Here is a 21,136-nt window from a genome sequence, read left to right as displayed (position 1 = left end):
CCCCAACCTCAGCTATTGCTCGGTTTTGCCACTGGAAAAAGGGCGAAAAAGCTTCCAACATATATAAAAACATAGTGAAGCATTACACGTTAAAAGACTTCCCTATACAGGACTGCTTTTGGAGGTCTTCTAAAAGTTGTGTAGTTCTTTATCTCCTTGACACCTGAAGGGATGGTGTTCCACCGAGAAGGTCCTCTGCCTGGTTCCCTGTAACCTCACTTCTCGCAGGGAGGGAACTGCCAGAAGGCCCACGGAGCTGGACCTCTGTGTCTGGGCTGAACGATGAGGGTGGTGTTATAAGAATTTTAACGTCTTAGATATGTAATAAATGTTCATAAATGTACCAAGCAAGCATGTACATAAATATATAAACCACATGTCTGAAACCCCACAGAAAAAAAGTCCTGAACAAATTGGCCTCAAATATTTCTCTGCAAGGTCAAAGTGGGAAACCTCCCCATTGTCTTTTCCTTCACAAATCCTGTCTTAAGGGCACATTTAAGATATGAATAGGGTGTGAGCCTGTGACCTGGCTCAGGAACTAAGTATTTATCATTACAAAAGACTGGCCAGGCTCCCCATGGTATCCAATCAAGTGAGCATTAACAGGTAACCTGCCAGACAGGAGATAAACAAAGACAGGAGATAAACAAGGCACTCGGATTTCTGCTGTAGACCGCCCTTTCTGTGATGTAGGTATGATGTGTCTGGCAGGTGGTCTTGAGCTACGCCCCTTCTGTGATGTAGGTATGATGTTTCTGGGGGTGGTCTTGGACTCCAGGGCGGGCAATTTAACATTATATAAGGGCGGGCACACCTTGGTTCTGGGTCCTCCTCCTTTTCTGTGTGTGAGGGGAGCACCCTGTTGCAATAGTTCAATAAAGATCAGGCTTACTAGCTGCTTTGCTTCTCAATATTCTCTGGTTGGCCTCTGTTATTTTCTCCTGCCAATAGGGAACCTATGTAAGGACTCTATAAGGGCTCTTGTGTACCCCTTAAGGGAATAAGGGCAGATTTCTGTTTATTACAGTGGAGACGCCCCTTCAAGTCTACTGGGCCGAGGCCATTTGGGCTTTAAAGGTCAACACCAACACTTTAAATTGTGCTCAGAAACAATGTTCTTAAATTCAACAGAAAGGGGGCACTCTTTGATTTCTTTTGGGAAGGGCTATGTCTATGCAGATAACAGCAAGGTCAGTCGTGTTTGTGTTAGGAACTGGAAGCATTTAAGTGGCAGCTACATTGTGATTCTATTCTGAGATTTTATTTTATTTTTATTTTTACGGATGGAGCTGGAGAGTGCTTTTGATAAGAAGCTGATTAAGCCCGATTGCTGAAATCAAAGACAGATCAGGGAGACAAAGGGAGAAGTGTTTTTGGCTTCCCTTGCCCAATCTCCCTGCTTTATTATCAAAGCACATCTCTCTGTGTTTCTTAGATTTGCCTGTGCTGTTTTATGTTGAATTATGTGGGGGAGGGGAACACATAAACAGCGCATATATATATATACACACACACACACACACAAAGTTGCATGTTGTACGCGTGATATTCCACAATGCACTCACAAATTTCCATGGAGAAGGTGGAAGGGCTTATGTTGCTTTTGTGACTGCTAAAGTTTGGTCATGTATGCATATTGCACGGAACACTCACAAAGGAGGCTGCTAAAATGGTCAGATAAGTTCCTTTGTGAAATCAATCGGTCCTGGTGAATGTGAACATCACACTCATATAATATGCAAATGTTCAATTATAATTCTTCATAGTGTAAAAGAATCAGGTCCTTGGGGGGTGGGGGTGGAATCGCATCCATTTGTGACGAAGAAGCAAGTTTGCCAGCCCTGATTTCCAAAACCCAGCAAATGATTGTGATTTCCATTTATATCCCCACTTCCTCCCAAATGAGCCTATTTGAAGTTTTGCATTTTAAACTCACTTAAGTCACAGCATAGTCTGCCCTTGGTATGTTCATTTTCCACCTCTCCATTTTGATTCTCTGGCCCCATATCTGCACAAACTTATTATCCCAAAATAAGGGACGTGCTTTTACACTTGCAAGACTGGATGTTTTGCCATCTGCGGTACTTGAGGGTCGATTCCAAAAGATCCTGCCTGTGAAACGTCTTTGCCCCTGTGGAGATGGCAGCACCGAAACAGCGGCACACGTCCTCCTGTCTTGTACTCTCTACAAAGACCTGAGGAACGAGATCATCACCCCACTTGTACTAACCATCCCAGGGCGCTCAACCACTGCCACAATGTCCTTTCTTCTATCTGATCAAAATGAGAAGATAACAGCAAAGGTTGCTAGGTTCATAGCAGGGGCAATCAGAATAAGGGCCACTAACTGACTGCTGATTCAGGACTTTAAATTGTGCTCTTATATCAAATTTCCCTTTCTGCGTATACTGTAATGTTTTACTGTTGCTATGGCCATTGGCTAATGCAAATTAAGTTTTATCTTATCTTATCACAGCATCGTTCCAATACCCTGAAGAAAATGTGGTTTTCTCCTGCTGCCCTGGTGCAAAACACACTTATTTGGAAAGAAGCACTTGTGGAAGGCTGATCTCAACCAACACCATCCCCTCTGTGCGGCAGCGACTCTCCAAGACCTCGGTCAAAGAGGTCTCCCCAAGCCTTTTCGCCCGAGAGCCGTTTAGCTGGAAGTGCTGGAGACCCAACCTGTTGGGACCTTCTACATTCAAAGCATGTCATGTCCTTCCACCCAGCTAAGCCCACTGATGGTTGAAGCAAAGGCACCATATCCAAATCCCCTCTTCTGCACTGCCCCACATGTTTTGTGAGTTCCTGACATGGAAATGAGGTTCTGGAGCTAAGCCATTATTAGAGAAGACCCCACTGCTTCAAAATCTGAGCTCGGGAGTCTTGCCTTTGGCGCAAGAGGGGAGAAGGTTTTTGCCCTAGATGTGTGAAAAGAGCAGACTCTGAGACCTTCTTGGTGTTGTGAAGAGAAATGTTTTATTATCAAGGCAAGATAAGCAAGCAGAACATCTTAGCAATTCACAGAGGGAACCCTGCAGCAAGGCTCTGGGCCAAACACTCCACTGCTTTCAAACAACAGACATTCAAGGCAAGGTTTTCCAAGAGCAGGATTTGACGCCAGCCTTACGGGATTTCCTGTGGTCTCAAGACTCAGGTGCCAACACTTTTAGGTTTGACATTTGTGCCATTCCCAAATGGCAGGAGGCAAATCTAGCTTCAGAAATCGCATTGCAAAGGATCCATTGCTGCTTTCGAGCCCCTGAGGCAGAGAGAGAGAGAATGAGAGCCAAGGGATGTCACAGGCTCCAGAGGTCCAAAGCTCTGCCTGTCAGGGGTGCTTCAGTTGTGACCCGTGCATTGCAGGGGGTGGACTAGATGACCCTCGGGGGTCTCTTCCCATTCTACAATCCTACGAAAGCAGAGGCGTAAAGGGGGAAGGGAAGGGAAGCAGCAGCAGCAGCAGCATTATCCATCTTGTTCCAGGATCCTTTCCTCTGATTCAGGTCAGGATCTTGATCCCGACGTTCAGGAAGCCAAGGGGGGAGCGAAGAGCAGAAGAGCGTTCTGTGAGAAGGAAAACAGTCGCTTTAATGCTGGCCATAATTTCAAGTACAGCCATACCTCGGGTTGAATGTGCTTCAGGCTGAGCGCTTTCAGGTTGCGCTCTGCGGCAACCCAGAAGTCACAGAGCGCGTTACTTCCAGGTTTCGCCACTCGTGCATGCGCAGACACTCAATATGACGTCACACGCATGCACGGAAGCGGCAAAACGCGACCCGCGCACGTGGAGATGCGCCGCCGCATCTTACATTCCATTCAGGATGTGAACGGGGCTCCGGAACGAATCCCATTTGCATCCCAAGGTACCCCTGTAACCAAACAATTTAACCCCTGTGTTGCAAACAATAGCCAGTAATATCCAAGGCAACACGGTCACAAAATACAATGATAAGATATCACTTTTCATATAATATGAAATATATGAAATCACATAAACAGAAAACTTACGAATCTCTGAAAGTCACAAAATATGCACTCTTAATGGATTCTCTTGAAAACATAAAACTAAATAATCCTAAGTCTTAAAAGTCTCTGAAAGTCTTTGAAGACTATGCAAGTCTCTGAAAGAAGCAATGTATCAGTGGGTATATCCAGAATCACTGTTCACAACGTCTGTTTGCGAACTACTTCGGCGGTGTTGGACACCATAAACAAAGCTCTAAACCTGTTTTCACCAGATAAGAATCTGGTACATTGCATTAAGAATGCATATTTGGTGACTTTCAGAGATTCACAAGTTTTCTGTTTATGTGATTTCATATATTTCATATTATATAAAGAGTGTCTATTGATATTGTATCATTGCATTTGGTCATCATGTTGCCTTGAATATTACTGGCCACAATTTCAAGCCTGTTTTCTTCTTGGCCATGGCATGTGGGCTCCCAAGAGCAGCTCACAGCCGTTTTGCTCCACAAGGCGCTGGAGATTTAAATGCGTAGCTGTCAACTTTTCCCTTTTCTTGTAAGGAATCCTATTAGGAATAAGGGAATTTCCCTTTAAAAAAGAGAAATGTTTAAATGACTAGCAGACTTTGAGAAGCTGGCATCACTCGATTCATCATTTTTTTTTGGAATTAGTAGAACCATTGGATTTTGAATATAGTGTGTGTCAATGTCTTCTGTTATTATCTTCCTTAGTGGGTTGTGCAAACTGCTGTTCTGGATAATGCTTTTTACAGGGCAGGGGTCCTTATGGAACCAAGGGGGTGGAAAAGTTTGGGGACCACTGGAGTAGAGCATCCTTACCTGGCCAGGGGCAGCGTTGAGATGGTCGACGCCAAGCTGTTGCACCAGAGGCAACGGGAAGCCTTCTGCCAGCAAATCTGAAAGAGAAAGATCTCGTGAGTGCTGGGGACACGAAAGAGAACAGATGCAATCGCCCTTTTCACACATTGCATTGGACGCAGGGTGAGCTGTCTGTCTGTCTGTCTGTCTGTCTGTCTGTCTGTCTGTTTTGGTACCATCAAGCAATGTGCAGATTTCATGAAGTAAATAAACCTTTGCTAACAGGGCCACAGATCTGCCAAATAATGTGACTGAACAGCCAGGGGCACTGTGATAATTATTATTTTTAATCAGAATGATTGAACAGGCAACCTGATCAAAAAGTCAACGCCCCAAGGAAAGAGAGAGGAGGAGGAAGATTGGGGGAAGGGGCAAATCAGTCTATTACTCCTCTGTGCCATTTTTATATTAATTATATTAATTAATTAATTAATTATTCATATCCATGTGTGTTCCATCATAAGACTATTCTGTCTGTGCATTAATCTGCAAAAAAATTAATAAATTAAAGTCTGCAAAAATAATTTTCTGGCAATGTATATATTTCTGCATTTCAAGCACATTTTGAGCCAGGAATTGCAGCGCAACATTCAGTAAGTGCCGAATCTGGAGACTAACTCAGGGCTTCTCCTCACTTCTGCTAGTCCCTTACCTAGAAAGCACAGGGCCCAAGCACTTTTCTGAGCAGTGTTGCCTTTGCCCGTTCACTTTCCTGGCAAAACCCACTCTTTAGCGCTGAATCGGAACAAACATCAATTCACAGAAAAAGTGACTGATGTTTGCTCCAATTTGGCAATAAAGAGCGGGTTTTCCTGGGAGAAAGTGGTGGGACGTTCCTTAAATTCATAGAATCATAGAGTTGGAATAGACCACGAGGGCCATCGAGTCCAACCCCCTGCCAAGCAGGAAACACCGTCAGAGCACTCCTGACATATGGTTGTCAAGCCTCTGCTTAAAGACCTCCAAAGACGGAGACTCCACCACACTCCTTGGCAGCAAATTCCACTGTCAAACAGCTCTTACTGTCAGGAAGTTCTTCCTAATGTTGAGGTGGAATCTTCTTTCTTGTAGTTTGGATCCATTGCTCCGTGTCCACTTCTCTGGAGCAGCAGAAAACAACCTTTCTCCCTCCTCTATGTGACATCCTTTTATATATTTGAACATGGCTATCATATCACCCCTTAACCTCCTCTTCTCCAGGCTAAACATGCCCAGCTCCCTTAGCCGTTCCTCATAAGGCATCGTTTCCAGGCCTTGGACCATTTTGGTTGCCCTCCTCTGGACACGTTCCAGTTTGTCAGTGTCCTTCTTGAACTGTGGTGCCCAGAACTGGACACAGTACTCCAGGTGAGGTCTGACCAGAGCAGAATACAGTGGCACTATTACTTCCCTTGATCTAGATGCTATACTCCTATTGATGCAGCCCAGAATTGCATTGGCTTTTTTAGCTGCCGCATCACACTGTTGGCTCATGTCAAGTTTGTGGTCAACCAAGACTCCTAGATCCTTTTCACATGTACTGCTCTCAAGCCAGGTGTCCCCCATCTTGTATTTGTGCCTCTCATTTTTTTTGCCCAAGTGCATTTGAGTTCAGAAGTGATGGATCAGGCAAGTTCATACAATGCAATTCCGAAAGTCCTTCTAGAAAACAGCTGCATTCCCCTGCCCTGTTCTGGAGACTTTTCACCTGACAGCGTTGGACTGATGTGCACAGCTGTCTTTGCGCATAGGAATCAAAGTGACTTCATGTTTTCCATGGCTGTGGACATCATGCAGCAGTCCAGTGAACGACCCCCCCTGGGTGGCTGGCCCCCAGCAGCAAGACAGGGAAGCTGGTCGCTGGATCCTGCGCAGTATATGTTGTCTCCCAACCCTCCCGACCTGCCACCACTTACGGTTCTGATGTGGTAAAAGGAAGGCAGACACCAGGTGTGAAATTGCGCCCGTCAGGTGCTGCACCTGAAACACAAATGAAGGAAGGAAAGTGTTAAGTACTGAGTTGAATAGGATCCAAATTGCAGCAGTCTGATTGGTCCTAGAACAATAGGATCCAAAATGCAGCAATCTGATTGGTCCACAGGAGACACCCAATCCAGCTCCAGGTGGAAGTGAATCCACAACCTGATTGGCCTACAGGAGAATCCCGGAATTAGCCAATCACGGGGGGCCCATTGTGTAAATAATGTATATAAAGCAGACATTCTGGGGGAACTTCCATTCCTCCTCACTGCTATGAGCTGAATAAAGAGCATGAAATCCACTCTCGACTCCAAGTATATTTCAGAAAGCAAAACAGGGGAGGTCAGATGATGACAACAACAGGGGGGGAAAAGGTCCCTCCGTTAATTGGAAAGCAAGTTTTCATCTCCATCACAACTTTGCTGCTGCGTTGCTGAATCATGCTGGTGTTTCTAGAGACGCTCGATTTAAATGTCGAAAAGCATTTCCAAACGTTTGCATGGATGGATGGAACGGTTTTAATGTATGTTTATTATTATTCACTGCTAGGAAGCAGTTCTTAAGTTGTGCAAAACAAACAAACCATGTTTGCTCTAGAGTTGAGCAAAAGTGACCCCCCAACATCCCCCGGCCTATTTGCAGGAGGCGCAATTGGAATGGGAAGCTGAAGGTTTATTAAGCTTGCGGCTGAGGTAAGATTTGAACAGGGGACTTTCCTGGTTTACAGGCTTAGCCACTGCTTTCTTGGGATATGCTACTTACATCAAAGTTTCCAACTGAAGAGTTGATCAAGGAGAGATTGTCAATCCTGAAAAGAAACAATAAAACAGGAGATTTTAAAATAATAGTAGTAGTAGTAGTAGTAGTAGTAGTAGTAGTAGTAATGTGTTTTGGCTAAAAATTTCTCTTTGCTAAGGAACGGCTCTGTTGCATCTGAGCAACAACCTGAAACGTTGTATTTAAACCAACTAGTCCAACTCTACAATTCTATGATCTGATGATATTCCGGTTAGGATATTGATGTTCCATTCCACCTTAAAACAGATGTGTGGATTGTTGTATGTCATATGCCTGTTTACACTCCAGCACAGCTTGCTGGGAACTTCCGTTTTGTGTATAGCTTTTGCTTATGCCCTTTTGCTTGGACACGAAGGGGAGAAGACATGTTTTCCCCTTTGTCCTGATGCTGAATGCCTGTAAATACGCTTTAAACAGCCTCTCTCTGCCCTTCTGTTGCAAAGAGTTATTTTCTCTGCTGGCTTGTGTGCTCAGCCTCTGAAGGTTTCTGAGGCTCGAGTCGCAGTTTACATATTGATCCAAGGACCGGATATCGCCCGGCTGCCGGCTGGTGGGCTGGAGACAGCTGTGGGCCTGCCAATTGCCCCCATTCCCTTGGACGCATCCCAACAATTCCTTCCAGCTGCAGAGGGAGCTGGCCTCCAGCGAGCGGCTACTGCAGGAGTCAGAGTGGATTTCCACCCCCCAAGTCCCATTCCCCTTCTAGCCTCTCATGTTGCTTTGGAGCAGTGGTTCCCAATTAGGGGTCTGCAGAGGGTCCGCGGCCCCATCCCTTGCCTCCCCCCAACTATTCCCACCCCCCATTTTGTCATGGTAATATCACAGATTGTATGGTCTGTTTTAGTGCTGCGCGGTTTTTCAATACGTTGGCCAAAATCACTTTTGAAATTACACAATACAGTCATACCTCGTGTTGTGTTTGCTTCAGGTTGAGTGTTTTCAGGTTGCGTCCCGCAGCGACCCTGAAGTACCGGAATGGGTTACTTCCGGGTTTCGCAGCTCGTGCATGCGCTCAAAATGATGTCACGCACATGCGCAGAAGTGGTGAATCGTGACCCGCGCATGCGCAGACGTGCAGACGCGGGTTGCGTTCTGCTCCTGTTGTGAACGGGGCTCCAGAACAGAACCCGTTCGCAACCAGAGGTACTTTTGACCCGGCAATACGCAGCAATATATCGCTCTTTGCGTGAGGGAGAGCAGGGCGGCTGATTTCAAGGCACCCCCAATATTGCACGGTAATGCAACTGATCTGAGCTTCCTTCCCCAATGCAGGCTCTTTTTACGTTCCTGTGTTGCAAAATAAATTGGGGGGGGGGTTTCTTTACCCTTCAAGGTGAAGAGTGAGTCTCAGGCTCCCTCCGGCCACAGAAACGGCACCAAGCGAAGTCACCGTCTGTGATTGAAAAGAAGATTTGCTGTTAACTTGAAACGCTGCTGCATTCTGAACTGAACCTTGGGGGAATTCCTGGGATGCTCTGCTTTGGGGCTTCATGGGAGCATCTCTGTGGCCTCTGGGAGAAACAGGATGCTGAGCTACACAGTCCCTTTGGTCTGATCCAGGTGGGCTTTTCGCAAAACCACTTCCGCCCTATGGAGGAGGTGGGGTTGCGGGCGTTTCTCCCCCCTCCCCTATTATGTTTTTACTGTGATTTTATTGGTGTTAGCTGCCCTGAGCCCGGCTCTGGCCAGGGAGGGCAGGGTATAAATAAATATTATTATTATTATTATTATTATTATTATTATTATTATTATTATTATTATATTTTGGTGTCCCAGCTACTTACAGCACGGACAGTGAAGAGATGCCGGCCGCTGTACACCTTGACGTCGATATTCTGCTTCACCTCGATCCTTCCCACGGTCAGGGCGAGGACAGGAGCCCCGTAGGAGACCTGCAAGGCCCGTATTCCACCCTGCAAGGATCCAGAATATGAAGAGGAGACCCCTGAGCACAGTTAGGCTTTGAAGAGACTCCCACTTAGCACTTCGCTCCATAAATATTATGACTATGCATCAAGCCCTGCAGAGTATTTCATTGATTGATTGATTGATTGATTTCATAACATTTTTATACCACTTGGTTGCAAAGAATATCCTCAAAGCAGTTTGCAGGGGAAAACAAAGCAGTAAAAGGACCTGCAAAAGCAGCTATTTAAAACATGCAAATAATAATTAAGATCAGCAAATAAACTACATACAGATTAAAATTCTTGCCGCTTTGCCTCTGGAAAGGCATTGCCAAAACAAACAAAAAAAGCACCTGATTGGTGTCAATTGGCGGGGAGTTCCAAAGGTCCTGCCACAGTAGAAGTAATAATATGCATATACATGCATACATACATCATTTATTGGCAGAGGGAGGCTAGAAATGATGGATCTTAAAAAAATACTGACCTTAAAACCAGACAGAGCTGCCATCTGTTGACTGAATGCAGTAATCTTTGAAGAAACGGAAAGAAGAAGAAGGGGTTTATATTCTCAGTTTTTTCCCCTCAAAGCAAAGGTTAACCCAGACGAGGGAACTCGTTTTTATTTTGGGGGATGGGACGAATATTTTAAGATAACACATAACAAGAATTTATGTGGCACCCATAATAGGGCCTATTCTCCCCGGATTGAAGTGATCAAATGGGAGCATATGGGGCAAAGCGATCTCGTAGGTAAACTGGCCCCAAGTTGTTGTAAGGGCTCTATACGTATCACCTTGAACTTGGCCCCATAGCAATAGTTTTAATGTATGTTATATACCGGTACAGTATTTATTGTTGTAAGTCCCTTTGGGTTGCATTGACAAAAACAAGGGCGACTAATAAGCTAAATTTGTAGTTTGAAGGCATTCTCTCTTAAAATACACAATTTTCAGCATGTATAGGCTTGAGATAAGTGGGAGCTGCATTCTGGGGCTTCATCCATGCTTCCATTTCCCCCACTGCTTTCCCCTGGGAAAACCTAATTTTTAGTGCTGAATTGGAGCAAACATTAATTAGGTTTTCTCCAGATTGTCGTTTGCTCCAATTTAGTGCTAAAGTTTGGGTTGTTTGGGGGAAAGAAGTGGGGGAAAGCAAAACCACTCGGATCCATGCCTGGAAAGCTGCTCAGACTTGCGCTTCCTCGCCATGGGGCAAGCAGAAGTAGGTGAGTCACACCTTTGTCTGGGAAGTACTGATCAATTTCGACTTGCCATGCGACACACAAAGATTGGATTACGTTGAGATTCAGTAGTGGATTTGGCAAAGTTGCACCCAAATCTCTGCCTTGAAAGGACTTAAGATTCGAGGTGTCTTCAAGCTATCCATCAACACCTGTTTCCCAATACAGTTGTATCTTGGATCCCGAACGCCCTGAAACTCGGACGTTTTGGCAAACCTGGAAGTGATTGTTCTGGTTTGCGAATGCTCTTTTGGAACCCAAACGACTGACGGGGCTTCCGTGGCTTCCGATTGGCTGCAGGGGCTTCCTGCAACCAATCAGAAGCCGTGATTTGGTTTTCAAACTTTAAAAAATAATAATTATTTTTTACCCACCACTAAAACACAAACAGTGAAACCCCCCAGGTGGCTGATACTTTGGGTATACATATTCAATAATATACATATTCAATAACATTCTATAATAAAATATTCAAATCAACCATATGTACATTTCTATATATCTTAACACTTCTCCCTCCATAAGGTTTATTTAACTTTTAACATTTTAATTGCCTCAAACTGTTCAAACCTACCCAAATAATCTTCTCAAACTAATAATAATAATAATAATAATAAATTTTATTTATATCCCGCCCTCCCCAGCCTTAGCCGGGCTCAGGGCGGCTAACAACAATAAAACAGTACAAAAGTACAGCATAAACAACACTCTAAAATCATTCATTCTAAAATTAATTAATTCAAGCCACTGGCAGCCATTGGGCCAGAGCTCCGCGAAGATTGCCAAAGGAGGGAGTCAGGCTGTGCCCTTGCCAAAGGCCTGATGGAACAGCTCTGTCTTGCAGGCCCTGCGGAAAGATGTCAAGTCCCCCAGGGCCCTAGTCTCTTGTGGCAGAGCGTTCCACCAGATCGGAGCCACAGCCGAAAAAGCCCTGGCTCTCGTTGAGGCCAGCCTAACCTCCCTGTGGCCGGGACCTTAAAGATGTTTTTATTTGAAGACCGTAGGTTTCTCTGTGGGGCATACCAGGAGAGGCGGTCCCGTAGGTACGAGGGTCCTAGGCCGTATAGGGCTTTAAAGGTTAAAACCAGCACATTAAACCTGATCCTGTACTCCACCGGGAGCCAGTGCAGCTGGTATAGCGCCGGATGAATGTGGTCTTGCAGCGAAGACCCCGTAAGGAGTCTCACTGCGGCATTCTGCACCCGCTGGAGTTTCTGGGTCAGTCTCAAGGGCAGCCCCACATAGAGCGAGTTACAATAATCCAGTCTGGAGGTGACCGTCGCGTGGATCACAGTGGCTAGGTCAGGGCAAGAGAGGTAAGGAGCCAACTGCTTAGCTTGGTGGAGATGGAAAAATGCTGGCTTTGTTATAGCTGCAATCTGCGCCTCCATGGAAAGGGAGGTGTCGAAGATTACACCCAAACTCTTAACGGACGGTGCTGGCACTAATTGCACCCCTGCAAGAGATGGGAGTTGCCCCCTCGATCCCATATCGTCCCGCCCCAGCCAGAGGACCTTTGTCTTCGAAGGATTTAACTTCAACCGGCTCCCACGTAACCATCCAGCCACAGCTTCCAGACATCTGGTCAGTGTGTCTGGGGCCGAGTCAGGATGGCCATCCATCAACAGATAGAGTTGGGTGTCATCAGCATATTGATGGCAACCCAGCCCAAAACTCTGGGCAAGGGGGCGCATAAAGATGTTAAAAAGCATCGGGGAGAGAATCGCACCCTGAGGTACTCCACATACCAAGGAGTGGCGCGATGACAATTCCCCTGCAAGCGCCACCCTCTGTCCCCGACCAGAGAGAAACGAGCGCAGCCATTGAAGGACTGTGCCCTGGATCCCCACGTAATCCTCCTCTTTCTCACTGACCTTAAACCCTTTCATTCTATGTTTCTTCATAGTTAGATATTCTAAAATTATAATATTATTCAGTTTTTTCCTCCATTGGTTCACCCCTAGCTCTTCTGCATTTTTCCAATTTGTTATGTACTGAGTTGAATAGGATCCAAAATGCAGCAGTCTGATTGGTCCTAGAACAACAGAATTCAGAATGCAGCAGTCTGACTGGTCCACAGGAGCCACCCAATCCAGCTCCAGGTGGAAGTGAATCCGCAACCTGATTGGCCCACAGGAGAATCCCGGAATTAGCCAATCATGTGGGGCCCACTGTGTAAATAATGTATATAAAGCAGACATTCAGGGGGAACTTCCATTCCTCCTCACCACTATGAGCTAAATAAAGAGCATGAAATCCACTCTTGACTCCGAGTATATTTCACAATTGCTTGCTATAACCTGTGTGGCTGAAAAAGCCAAGCAAACATTTTGGAAGTTGAACGGACTTCCGGAACGGATTCCATTGACTTCCAAGGTACGACTGCAATGCATTTAAAATGTTGAAATGCTAAAATGAACTCATACCTCCTGTGGACTGTGGATGTTTATAGCCCTTGGAGTCAAGAAAGCTCTGAGCATCGCGCTCAGCAGGTGGTCGCTGAGGAGCATGTTCATGGGAGCATCGCCCAGGGGCGCATGGGGAAGGGGGGCGGTGCCAGAGGGGACGATGTAGTTCTGCCCTCCAGGCAGGCGGACAGTGCCCTAGAAAGGAAATACAAGACAGAAGAGCAAACAGGATCTATCTGAGCCCAGTCCAAGCTGGCCTAACCCCGACACACGAATTGCAAGTTCATTCTCCAAATTTGGGCATTCTATACATGGTTATAAATTGCCAGCAGGTGTAGAGGGGACCCCAACTTTTGCAGCAATGCAAGCTTTCCAGGAATGCTTCTGAATAGCATTCAGAAGGTTAGGGAGAGTGTTACTCTTACGCACAGATCCTGCTTGCGGTTTTCCCTTTGAGGCATCCAGTTGGCCTCTGTGAGAACAGGATCCTGGGCTAGATGGGCCCCCATTGGCCTGATCCAGCAACCAGCCCTTCTTAGGTTCTTAGTGCAACAGCAGACTCTCCCCACTTGTGATTCCCACAGAGAAGGCAGGGCAGAGAGGTTTATTTTATGCATTCATTTCATTAAAAAATTATGCAGAAAAAGTAAAACAATAAGAAAACAAACAATGATAATTTAAGGTTTTTGGAAAGTTAAAACAACAGTAGACTTAAGTTTCCTTTTTGGGCAGGCTTGTCTAAACAAGAATGTTTTTAGGTAAAGGTAAAGGGACCCCTGACCATTAGGTCCAGTCGTGGCCAACTCTGGGGTTGCGGTGCTCATCTCGCTTTACTGGCCGAGGGAGCCGGCGTACAGCTTCCGGGTCATGTGGCCAGCATGACTAAGCCGCTTCTGGCGAACCAGAGCAGCGCACGGAAACGCCATTTACCTTCCCGCTGGAGTGGTACCTACTTATCTACTTGCACTTTGACGTGCTTTCGAACTGCCAGCTGGGCAGGAGCAGGGACCGAGCAACAGGAGCTCAGCCCGTTGCGGGGATTCGAACCGCCGACTTTCTGATCAGCAAGCCCTAGGCTCTGTGGTTTAACCCACAGCACCACCCGCGTCCCCAAGAATGTTTTTAGCAGGCACCCAAAAATGTACAGTGAAAGTGCCTGTCTGGCATCAATAGGAAGGGAGTTCCAAAGTGTAGGTGCGGCTACGCTGAAAGATTGAGTTCTTACCCATGTGGAAAGGGTCTTACACAGCACCTCTAACAGCGCCAGTTATGCCAATCAAAGTGGTTGAGTGACAGCTACAACTAGTTAGATTGAGGCCAGCATAACCCACATCCTGCGTTGAACATGGGCCAAGGAGATCAGGGCTCAAATCCCCACAGGGCATTACATTTTTTTATGATTCAAAAGATATAGATTAACAAAGCTGAGGAGATTTCACCCCTCCCATATCCAAGAATCTCCTGAGGAGTCTGCTGATTCTCCAGAGAGGAGGAGGCGTGTTCTGCTCTCTACTTATTCTGCTCCAGCACCACATCAAAGAGTCAGTCAGTCAGTGTGTCGGAGAGAGAGAGTGTTAGAGAGAGATTGTGTGTTTAGATAAGGTTGCTGCTAAGAGTAGCTGCAGACACTCAGTGCGGTTCAGCATTCATTTATGCTTAGACCTACTTAGCTCTGTATATAGTTGTATTATAGTTGTAGTTATAGAATAAAGAAGATATTCTACAGAGCTGCTCTCCGAGTTGTTTATATACTCTGCTAGACTCTGCTGTACTCTGCTGTGTGACGACTGTCTTCTTGTGGAAGTGAATCCGGTGCTCACAACTCTAAGCTGTGAGTCCACAGCACTTTGACCTGTTCCTGTGCAGAAGGTGGACTCTGGAAGTGCTACCCCAGCTCGCCTAGCCCAGTCGGGGCTGAAGTGGATGAGTCCAGTTAGTGGCACTGGCTCAAGGGTGATGCTGACAAAAGCAACATGGAGGAAAAAGCAAAGGTCCCAGGAGGAGAACCTCATTGAGGGCCACCTCCTGGACCCCTCCTGGCGAGACGCTCCTGGCCTCCCCGCCCCCGGCAGTAACCAGCCCTGATTTACTTCATAGCCAATTTGCATGACTCCGTTGCGGAGAGAGGTGGATGAGGGTCGCAGCTGGATCATGTCTCCGTGCACATAGGAGGACGAGGAGCCTGGGGGAGAAGGGCAGAGGGAGAAATCGTCAACACAGGGGAGGGCTGGTGGAAGCGAACCAATTTCGCAGTGTGTGGATGGAGTCCAGAGTTTCTTGTTGCTGCCTGCTCTGTTGTTCAACAACAACAACAACAATTTATTATTTAAATTGTTTCCCCAGCCACTTTGGGTGACTCCCAATCAAGTGTAAAACACAATACAGCATTAAATACAGTGGTACCTCGGGTTACAGATGCTTCAGGTTACAGACTCTGTTAACCCAGAAATATTACCTCGGGTTAAGAACTTTGCTTCAGGACGAGAACAGAAATCGCACCGCGGCAGCAGGAGGCCCCATTAGCTAAAGTGGTGCTTCAGGTTAAGAACAGTTTCAGGTTAAGAACGGACCTCCAGAACGAATTAAGTACTTAATCCGAGGTACCACTGTATTAAAAACTTCCCTAAACAGAGCTACAGCTACAGAGCTTCCCTAAACAGTGCCACTACCAAGAAGGCCCTCTGCCTGGTTCCCCGTAGCTTTGCTTCTCGCAGCGATAGAACCACCAGAAGGCCCTCAGCGCTGGACCTCAGTGTCCGGGCAGAACGATGGAGGTGGAGATGCTCCTTCAGGTATACTGGACCAAAGCCAAGTTACCGGGAACCAGGCAGAGGGCCTTCTCGGTAGTGGCGCCCGCCCTGTGGAACGCCCTCCCACCAGATGTCAAAGAGAAGAACAACTACCAGACTTTTAGAAGACATCTGAAGGCAGCCCTCTTTAGGGAAGCTTTTAATGTTTAATAGACTATTGTATTTTAATATTTTATTGGAAGCCGCCCAGAGTGGCGGGGGGGGGGGGCCCAGCCAGATGGGCAGGGTATAAATAAATTATTATTAGTTACAGATAGGTAGCCGTGTTGGTCTGCCATAGTCAAAACAAAAAAAATTCCTTCCAGTAGCACCTTAAAGTCCAACTAAGTTAGTTCTTGGTATGAGCTTTCGTGAGCATGCACACTTCTTCAGATACTTCTGTTTCAGTGTAGTATTATTATTATTATTATTATTATTATTATTATTATTATTATTATTATTATTTGGCTGTGGCCTCTGTCTTCCACAACACTTTTGAGCAGAAGTGCTTGGGGATAAGGAAAGACCCTGGGGAAGATTCTCACCTTGCAGCAAATTCAGCACATCTTCTAGAAGCATGTTGACAAGTGGGCAGAGCTGCCAAAAAAAGAAAGGGGAGGGGGAGAAAACCACTCAGGTGATTGACAAGGGAGAACAGCCATTCTCAGAGGCTCACAATGGAGCGTGTCTGCATGCGTGTTGCTCTCATGCGCTGTTCAGGAGCATCTCAGCAAGCCAGACCCCAGGAGGACCACTGGCCTTTGTGCCCCGCAAGCGGACCAGAAGGAAGCCGCGCACGACTCACCTCTTTCTGCAGCAGATGGGGAACCGTCTTTTCCAGAATGTCGGTCACTGCTCGCAGGAGGTTATTGACGGTCTGGAGAAGAGGTCCTTTCCTGGAACAAAGGGAGAACGTGTCAGGGCAGGGACATGTGCGCTGCTCTCACCCCTCTGTCACAGCAGGGGCTCAGTCCCCACAGCCCTCTGCAAACATCTGCAGCAGGGAGTCTGTGTGGTCAGGATTCTGCACTGCCCAAGGAGCCTCTGTGTGAGTTCAGCAGGGACCCCCCCACATGGTCATATTTGCCCTGTGATAGGTGGGGGCGGCGGTGGGGACAGAACAGCCCCGGCTCTATTGTTAGGCAGAGAGGAGTGGCTATCTAAGGCAGGGGTCAGCAAACTTTTTCAGTCATGGGCCGGTCCACTGTCCCGCAGACCTTGTGGGGGGCCAGACTATATTCTGGAAAAAAGAAGAACGATTCCTATGCCCCACAAATAACCCAGAGATGCATTTTAAATAAAAGGACACATTCTACTCATGTAAAAACATGCTGATTCCTGGACCGTATGCAGGCCAGATTTAGAAGGCGATTGGGCCAGATCCGGTCACCAGGCCTTAGTTTGCCTACCCATGATCTAAGGCAACTGGTGCAGAAAGGAACAGAGGGGTCCTTGATTCCTGCATTGCAGGGGGCCGAGCGAGAGGACCCTTCCAGCTCAACATTTTTGTGATCTTGAAGGCCACCGGCTTTCCTCACAGTCTCCTTCTTTATCCAAAAGGATTGTCATCTATCCAGTTCTATGACTCCATACTCACTTGTTGAGGAGGGTGATTCTAAGGTGGCCAGGGTTATTGTGGCAATTTCCGACGACCAGTTTCACATGGCCGCTCACCGGGTCTGTCAGGATTCGAACTGCAACCTGGATGTCCAGGTACAGCTTCACGTGAAGGAGCCTGCCTAAATTGAGTGGCCTAAAAACGGGGAAGGAAAGGGGCATTAAGACATACTTTAGGTAAGACACCACCTCCGATGGCCATCTGTCAGGAATGCTCTTGTTGCAATTCCTGCTTTGTGGGGGTTGGTCTAGATGACCCTTGGAGTCCCTCCCAACTCTACTAAGATTCTCTAAAATCTAGACATTTGACAAAGCACACCGTTTCCCTTGCAGCACAACTGGGAGACCTTCTCCTGGTACAACTGTGTCCTCCAGGGCATATTTGACTCGCTTCTTTTGGCTTGTGACCCAAAGGGGTAGCTCAGTGGGGGAACACCTGCTCCGCATGCAGAAGGCTCAATCCAGGCAGGCCTAGGAGACAGCCGCTGTCTGCAACCTGGAGAGCCATTGCTGCTGCCAGTCAGTGTAGACAATACTAAGCTAAGTGGGTCAATGGTACACGGCAGCTCCTTGGGTTCCTCATCATCCTTGGCGATGGGGGCTTTGCAAGGTCTTAGGGGCGGAATTAGTGATGTACGGAAGTGAGAAGTGAGAGCTGGACCATAAAGAAGGCTGATCGCCGAAGAATGGATGCTTTTGAATTATGGTGCTGGAGGAGACTCTTGAGAGTCCCATGGACTGCAAGAGGATCAAACCTCTCCATTCTTAAGGAAATCAGCCCTGAGTGCTCACTGGAAGGACAGATCCTGAAGCTGAGGCTCCAAGACTTTGGCCACCTCATGAGAAGGGAAGACTCCCTGGAAAAGACCCTGATGTTGGGAAAGATGGAGGGCACAAGGAGAAGGGGACCACAGAGGACGAGATGGTGGGACAGTGTTCTCGAAGCTACAAATATGAGTTTGACCAAACTACGGGAGGCAGTGGAAGACAGGAGTGCCTGGCGTGCTCTGGTCCAGGGGGTCACGAAGAGTCGGACATGACTAAAGGACTAAACAACAACAACATCCCAGACTCCTTCGCTCTGCCTCTACTGTTTTTCACTTGTGGTGGGGAAAACATTGGATGGGGGGCATACTGTCCCTCTTATCTTTCCACATAGGGGGGTGAGAGAGACAGCGGAAGACAGTGGAAGACAGGAGGGCCTGGCGTGCTCTGGTCCATGGGGTCATGAAGAGTCGGACACGACTAAACGACTAAACAACAACAACAAGGGACGGAATCCACAAACCTTTCTGTCTTGGAATGCACTGATCTTACAGCGTTTTTTGAAACCCAGGCTCCCCTATCAGCCCGCCTGTGTCCTGTTCCACCCACCCACCCTTAAAGAACCGTGGGGAAGCACTCACAGATTTATTTCAATCTCCACATCTGCTGGGACGGTCACAATAATGTGCTTTGCTACCTCATCCAAACGGATGTCGAGTCGGAGAAGCTCTATGTTTCTAATCTTCACCCTGTTCAGAGCACAGAAATAAAGCGTAATAAACAGCGTAATAACAGACGGCATAATAATAAAATCATAACACCGGTCCCCCGTGTCCCCAGCTTTAACAGACCATAGATTACCATATTTTTCGCTCTATAAGACACACCAGACCACAAGACACACCTAGTTTTTGGAGGAGGAAAACAAGAAAAAAAATATTCTGAATCTCAGAAGCCAGAACAGCAAGAGGGATTGCTGCGCAGTGAAAGCAGCAATCCCTCTTGCTGTTCTGGCTTCTGGGATAGCTGCGCAGCCTGCATTCGCTCCATAAGACGCACACACATTTCCCCTTACTTCTTAGGAGGGAAAAAATGAGTCTTATAGAGCAAAAAATACGGTATTTAATGGTTGAAGTCCTGGGTAAAGAATTATGCTTTTGCCTGGTGCCTCAAGGACGGTGCCAGACAAGTTTCTCTGGGCAGAGCATCCCACACATGGGGAGCCACCACAGAAAAGGCCTGTTCTCCTGTTGCCCAACGCTGGACCTTGCAGAGAAGGCGCAACATTTTAAGCTGTCTTTTTTCAGTAGCGCACTCCAGATTCCAGCAGTCACATCCCACAGCTCACCCCAAGATGTTGCCCAGAAGCCCATCCACCAGGCCTCCGAGGACGGGGAGGTTTCCCAGGCCCAGTAATCCACCGGAACCACCTTGCAAGATGCTCTGGAGGGGCAAATTCTGGAGACGGCCGACCAAAGCCTGGCTGTCCAACCGGTGGGAAATCACTGAAAGCCAATGTGAAAAGGGCAGGTTAGAGATTGATGGGGTCAGAGGGACTATTCTGCTCGTGGGCTCGAGAACCTAGAGCGGCAGTTGCCAAACTTTTTAGAGAGGGGAACGCCACCCTCTTGTGTAGACCAAGCAGTTTAAAAAGGAGAAGGAAGGGACAATTTAACCATCGTTGCTCATATGAAAATTATGTCTACAGCCAACAGTCAGGTATACAACGCAAAAGAAGGAAGTTCTTTTCCTAATAAAGGTAGAAAGGTAAAGGGACCCCTGACCCTTAGGTCCAGTCGCGGACAACTCTGGGGTTGCGGCACTCATCTCGCTTATTGGCCGAGGGAGCCGGTGTACAGCTTCCGGGTCATGTGGCCAGCAGGACTAAGCCGCTTCTGGCAAACCAGAGCAGGAAAAGGAAACGCCGTTTACTTTCCCGCCGGAGTGGTACCTATTGATCTACTTTCACTTCATGCTTTCAAACTGCTAGGTTAGCAGGAGCAGGGACCGAGCAATGAGAGCTCACCCCGTCGCGGGGATTCGAACTGCCAACCTTCTGATCGGCAAGTCCTAGGCTCTGTGGTTTAACCCACAGCGCCACCCGCGTCCCTCCTTTTCCTAATAAATGCAGCCAATTCCTGAATAGGAATGGAGGCAGTGGCTCAGGCACTTCTTAGTTCCTGCTTGGAAGCTGAGGGTTAAGGGGCACAGACTTGTGTCGGCTGAGGCTTGTACATGAGGAGAGAAAACGGGCGCTGGATTGCAATGTTCAGAGCATCCACGTGCCGTCTGGCTCAATGCAGCAAAGGGAAGCAGCGCCAGGCATGGTCAGGGAAGAGCCCCCTAGAGCCCCTTGTGCAAACCCTTGACTTACGGCGCTGAAGCATTTCTGGTCCAAGATTGACAATGGCCTGAGGGCTGGCGTATCCTTGAGTGTTCTGGGCCAGGAGGCCGCAGAAGATGGCGAAGGCCAAAACCGGAAACATCTTCTGTCCTTGGACCTGTTGAAAAGGATGGCGTCGGTGTGTTAAGAAACAGAAGAGAGAGGGAGGAGGAGGAGAAGAGGCAGGCTTCTTTTCTGCTGTTCCAGAGCGGGTCAGACTAGATTTCCCCTGGGGGTACCGTATCTTTGTATTATGCAAGTCTGGAATGCCCCCCTCTCCAATGCCATACCAAATTATCACAATTAAGCAAGTGGAATTCTTCCACTTAGCACAGCTGAGGAATATTTTTTCCAGCCCTGAGTGACAATCTGCCTCTCATGCGGTGAGTGCACACGGACCTTTCTTACCTA

At 47.3% G+C, this 21,136-nt stretch overlaps 1 protein-coding gene across 1 annotated transcript; it reads right to left on the bottom strand.

The window, feature by feature from the left end:
* Window positions 1-2,988: 2,988 nt before the first annotated feature.
* On the bottom strand, window positions 2,989-20,828 carry LOC114598393 (BPI fold-containing family A member 1-like). Its single transcript, XM_077929525.1, has 14 exons — window positions 20,717-20,828; window positions 19,691-19,847; window positions 18,984-19,091; window positions 17,558-17,713; window positions 16,766-16,856; window positions 16,506-16,557; window positions 15,262-15,353; window positions 13,190-13,366; window positions 9,398-9,526; window positions 8,939-9,006; window positions 7,578-7,623; window positions 6,752-6,815; window positions 4,818-4,894; window positions 2,989-3,573 (listed from the first exon to the last, which is right to left on the bottom strand). The coding sequence occupies exons 1-14, from the start codon at window positions 20,826-20,828 to the stop codon at window positions 3,535-3,537; spliced, it is 1,368 nt and encodes a 455-aa protein (XP_077785651.1). The 3' UTR covers window positions 2,989-3,534.
* Window positions 20,829-21,136: the final 308 nt, after the last annotated feature.

This window comes from Podarcis muralis, chromosome 5 (genome assembly GCF_964188315.1).
Source record: "Podarcis muralis chromosome 5, rPodMur119.hap1.1, whole genome shotgun sequence".
NCBI lineage: Eukaryota > Metazoa > Chordata > Lepidosauria > Squamata > Lacertidae > Podarcis > Podarcis muralis.
The sequence above is the reverse complement of the archived record's forward strand: the minus strand, read 5'-3'. Positions and strand labels throughout refer to the sequence as shown.

Coding starts and splice junctions, on each gene's coding strand:
- LOC114598393 (XM_077929525.1), bottom strand. CDS start 20,828: ATGTTTCCGGTTTTGGCCTTCGCCATCTTCTGCGGCCTCCTGGCCCAG. Junction 7,624..8,938: donor CTCACTCTTCACCTTGAAGG/GTAAAGAAACCC, acceptor GTTTCTTTTCAG/GATTGACAATCTCTCCTTGA. Junction 6,816..7,577: donor CTTCAGTTGGAAACTTTGAT/GTAAGTAGCATA, acceptor TTTGTGTTTCAG/GTGCAGCACCTGACGGGCGC.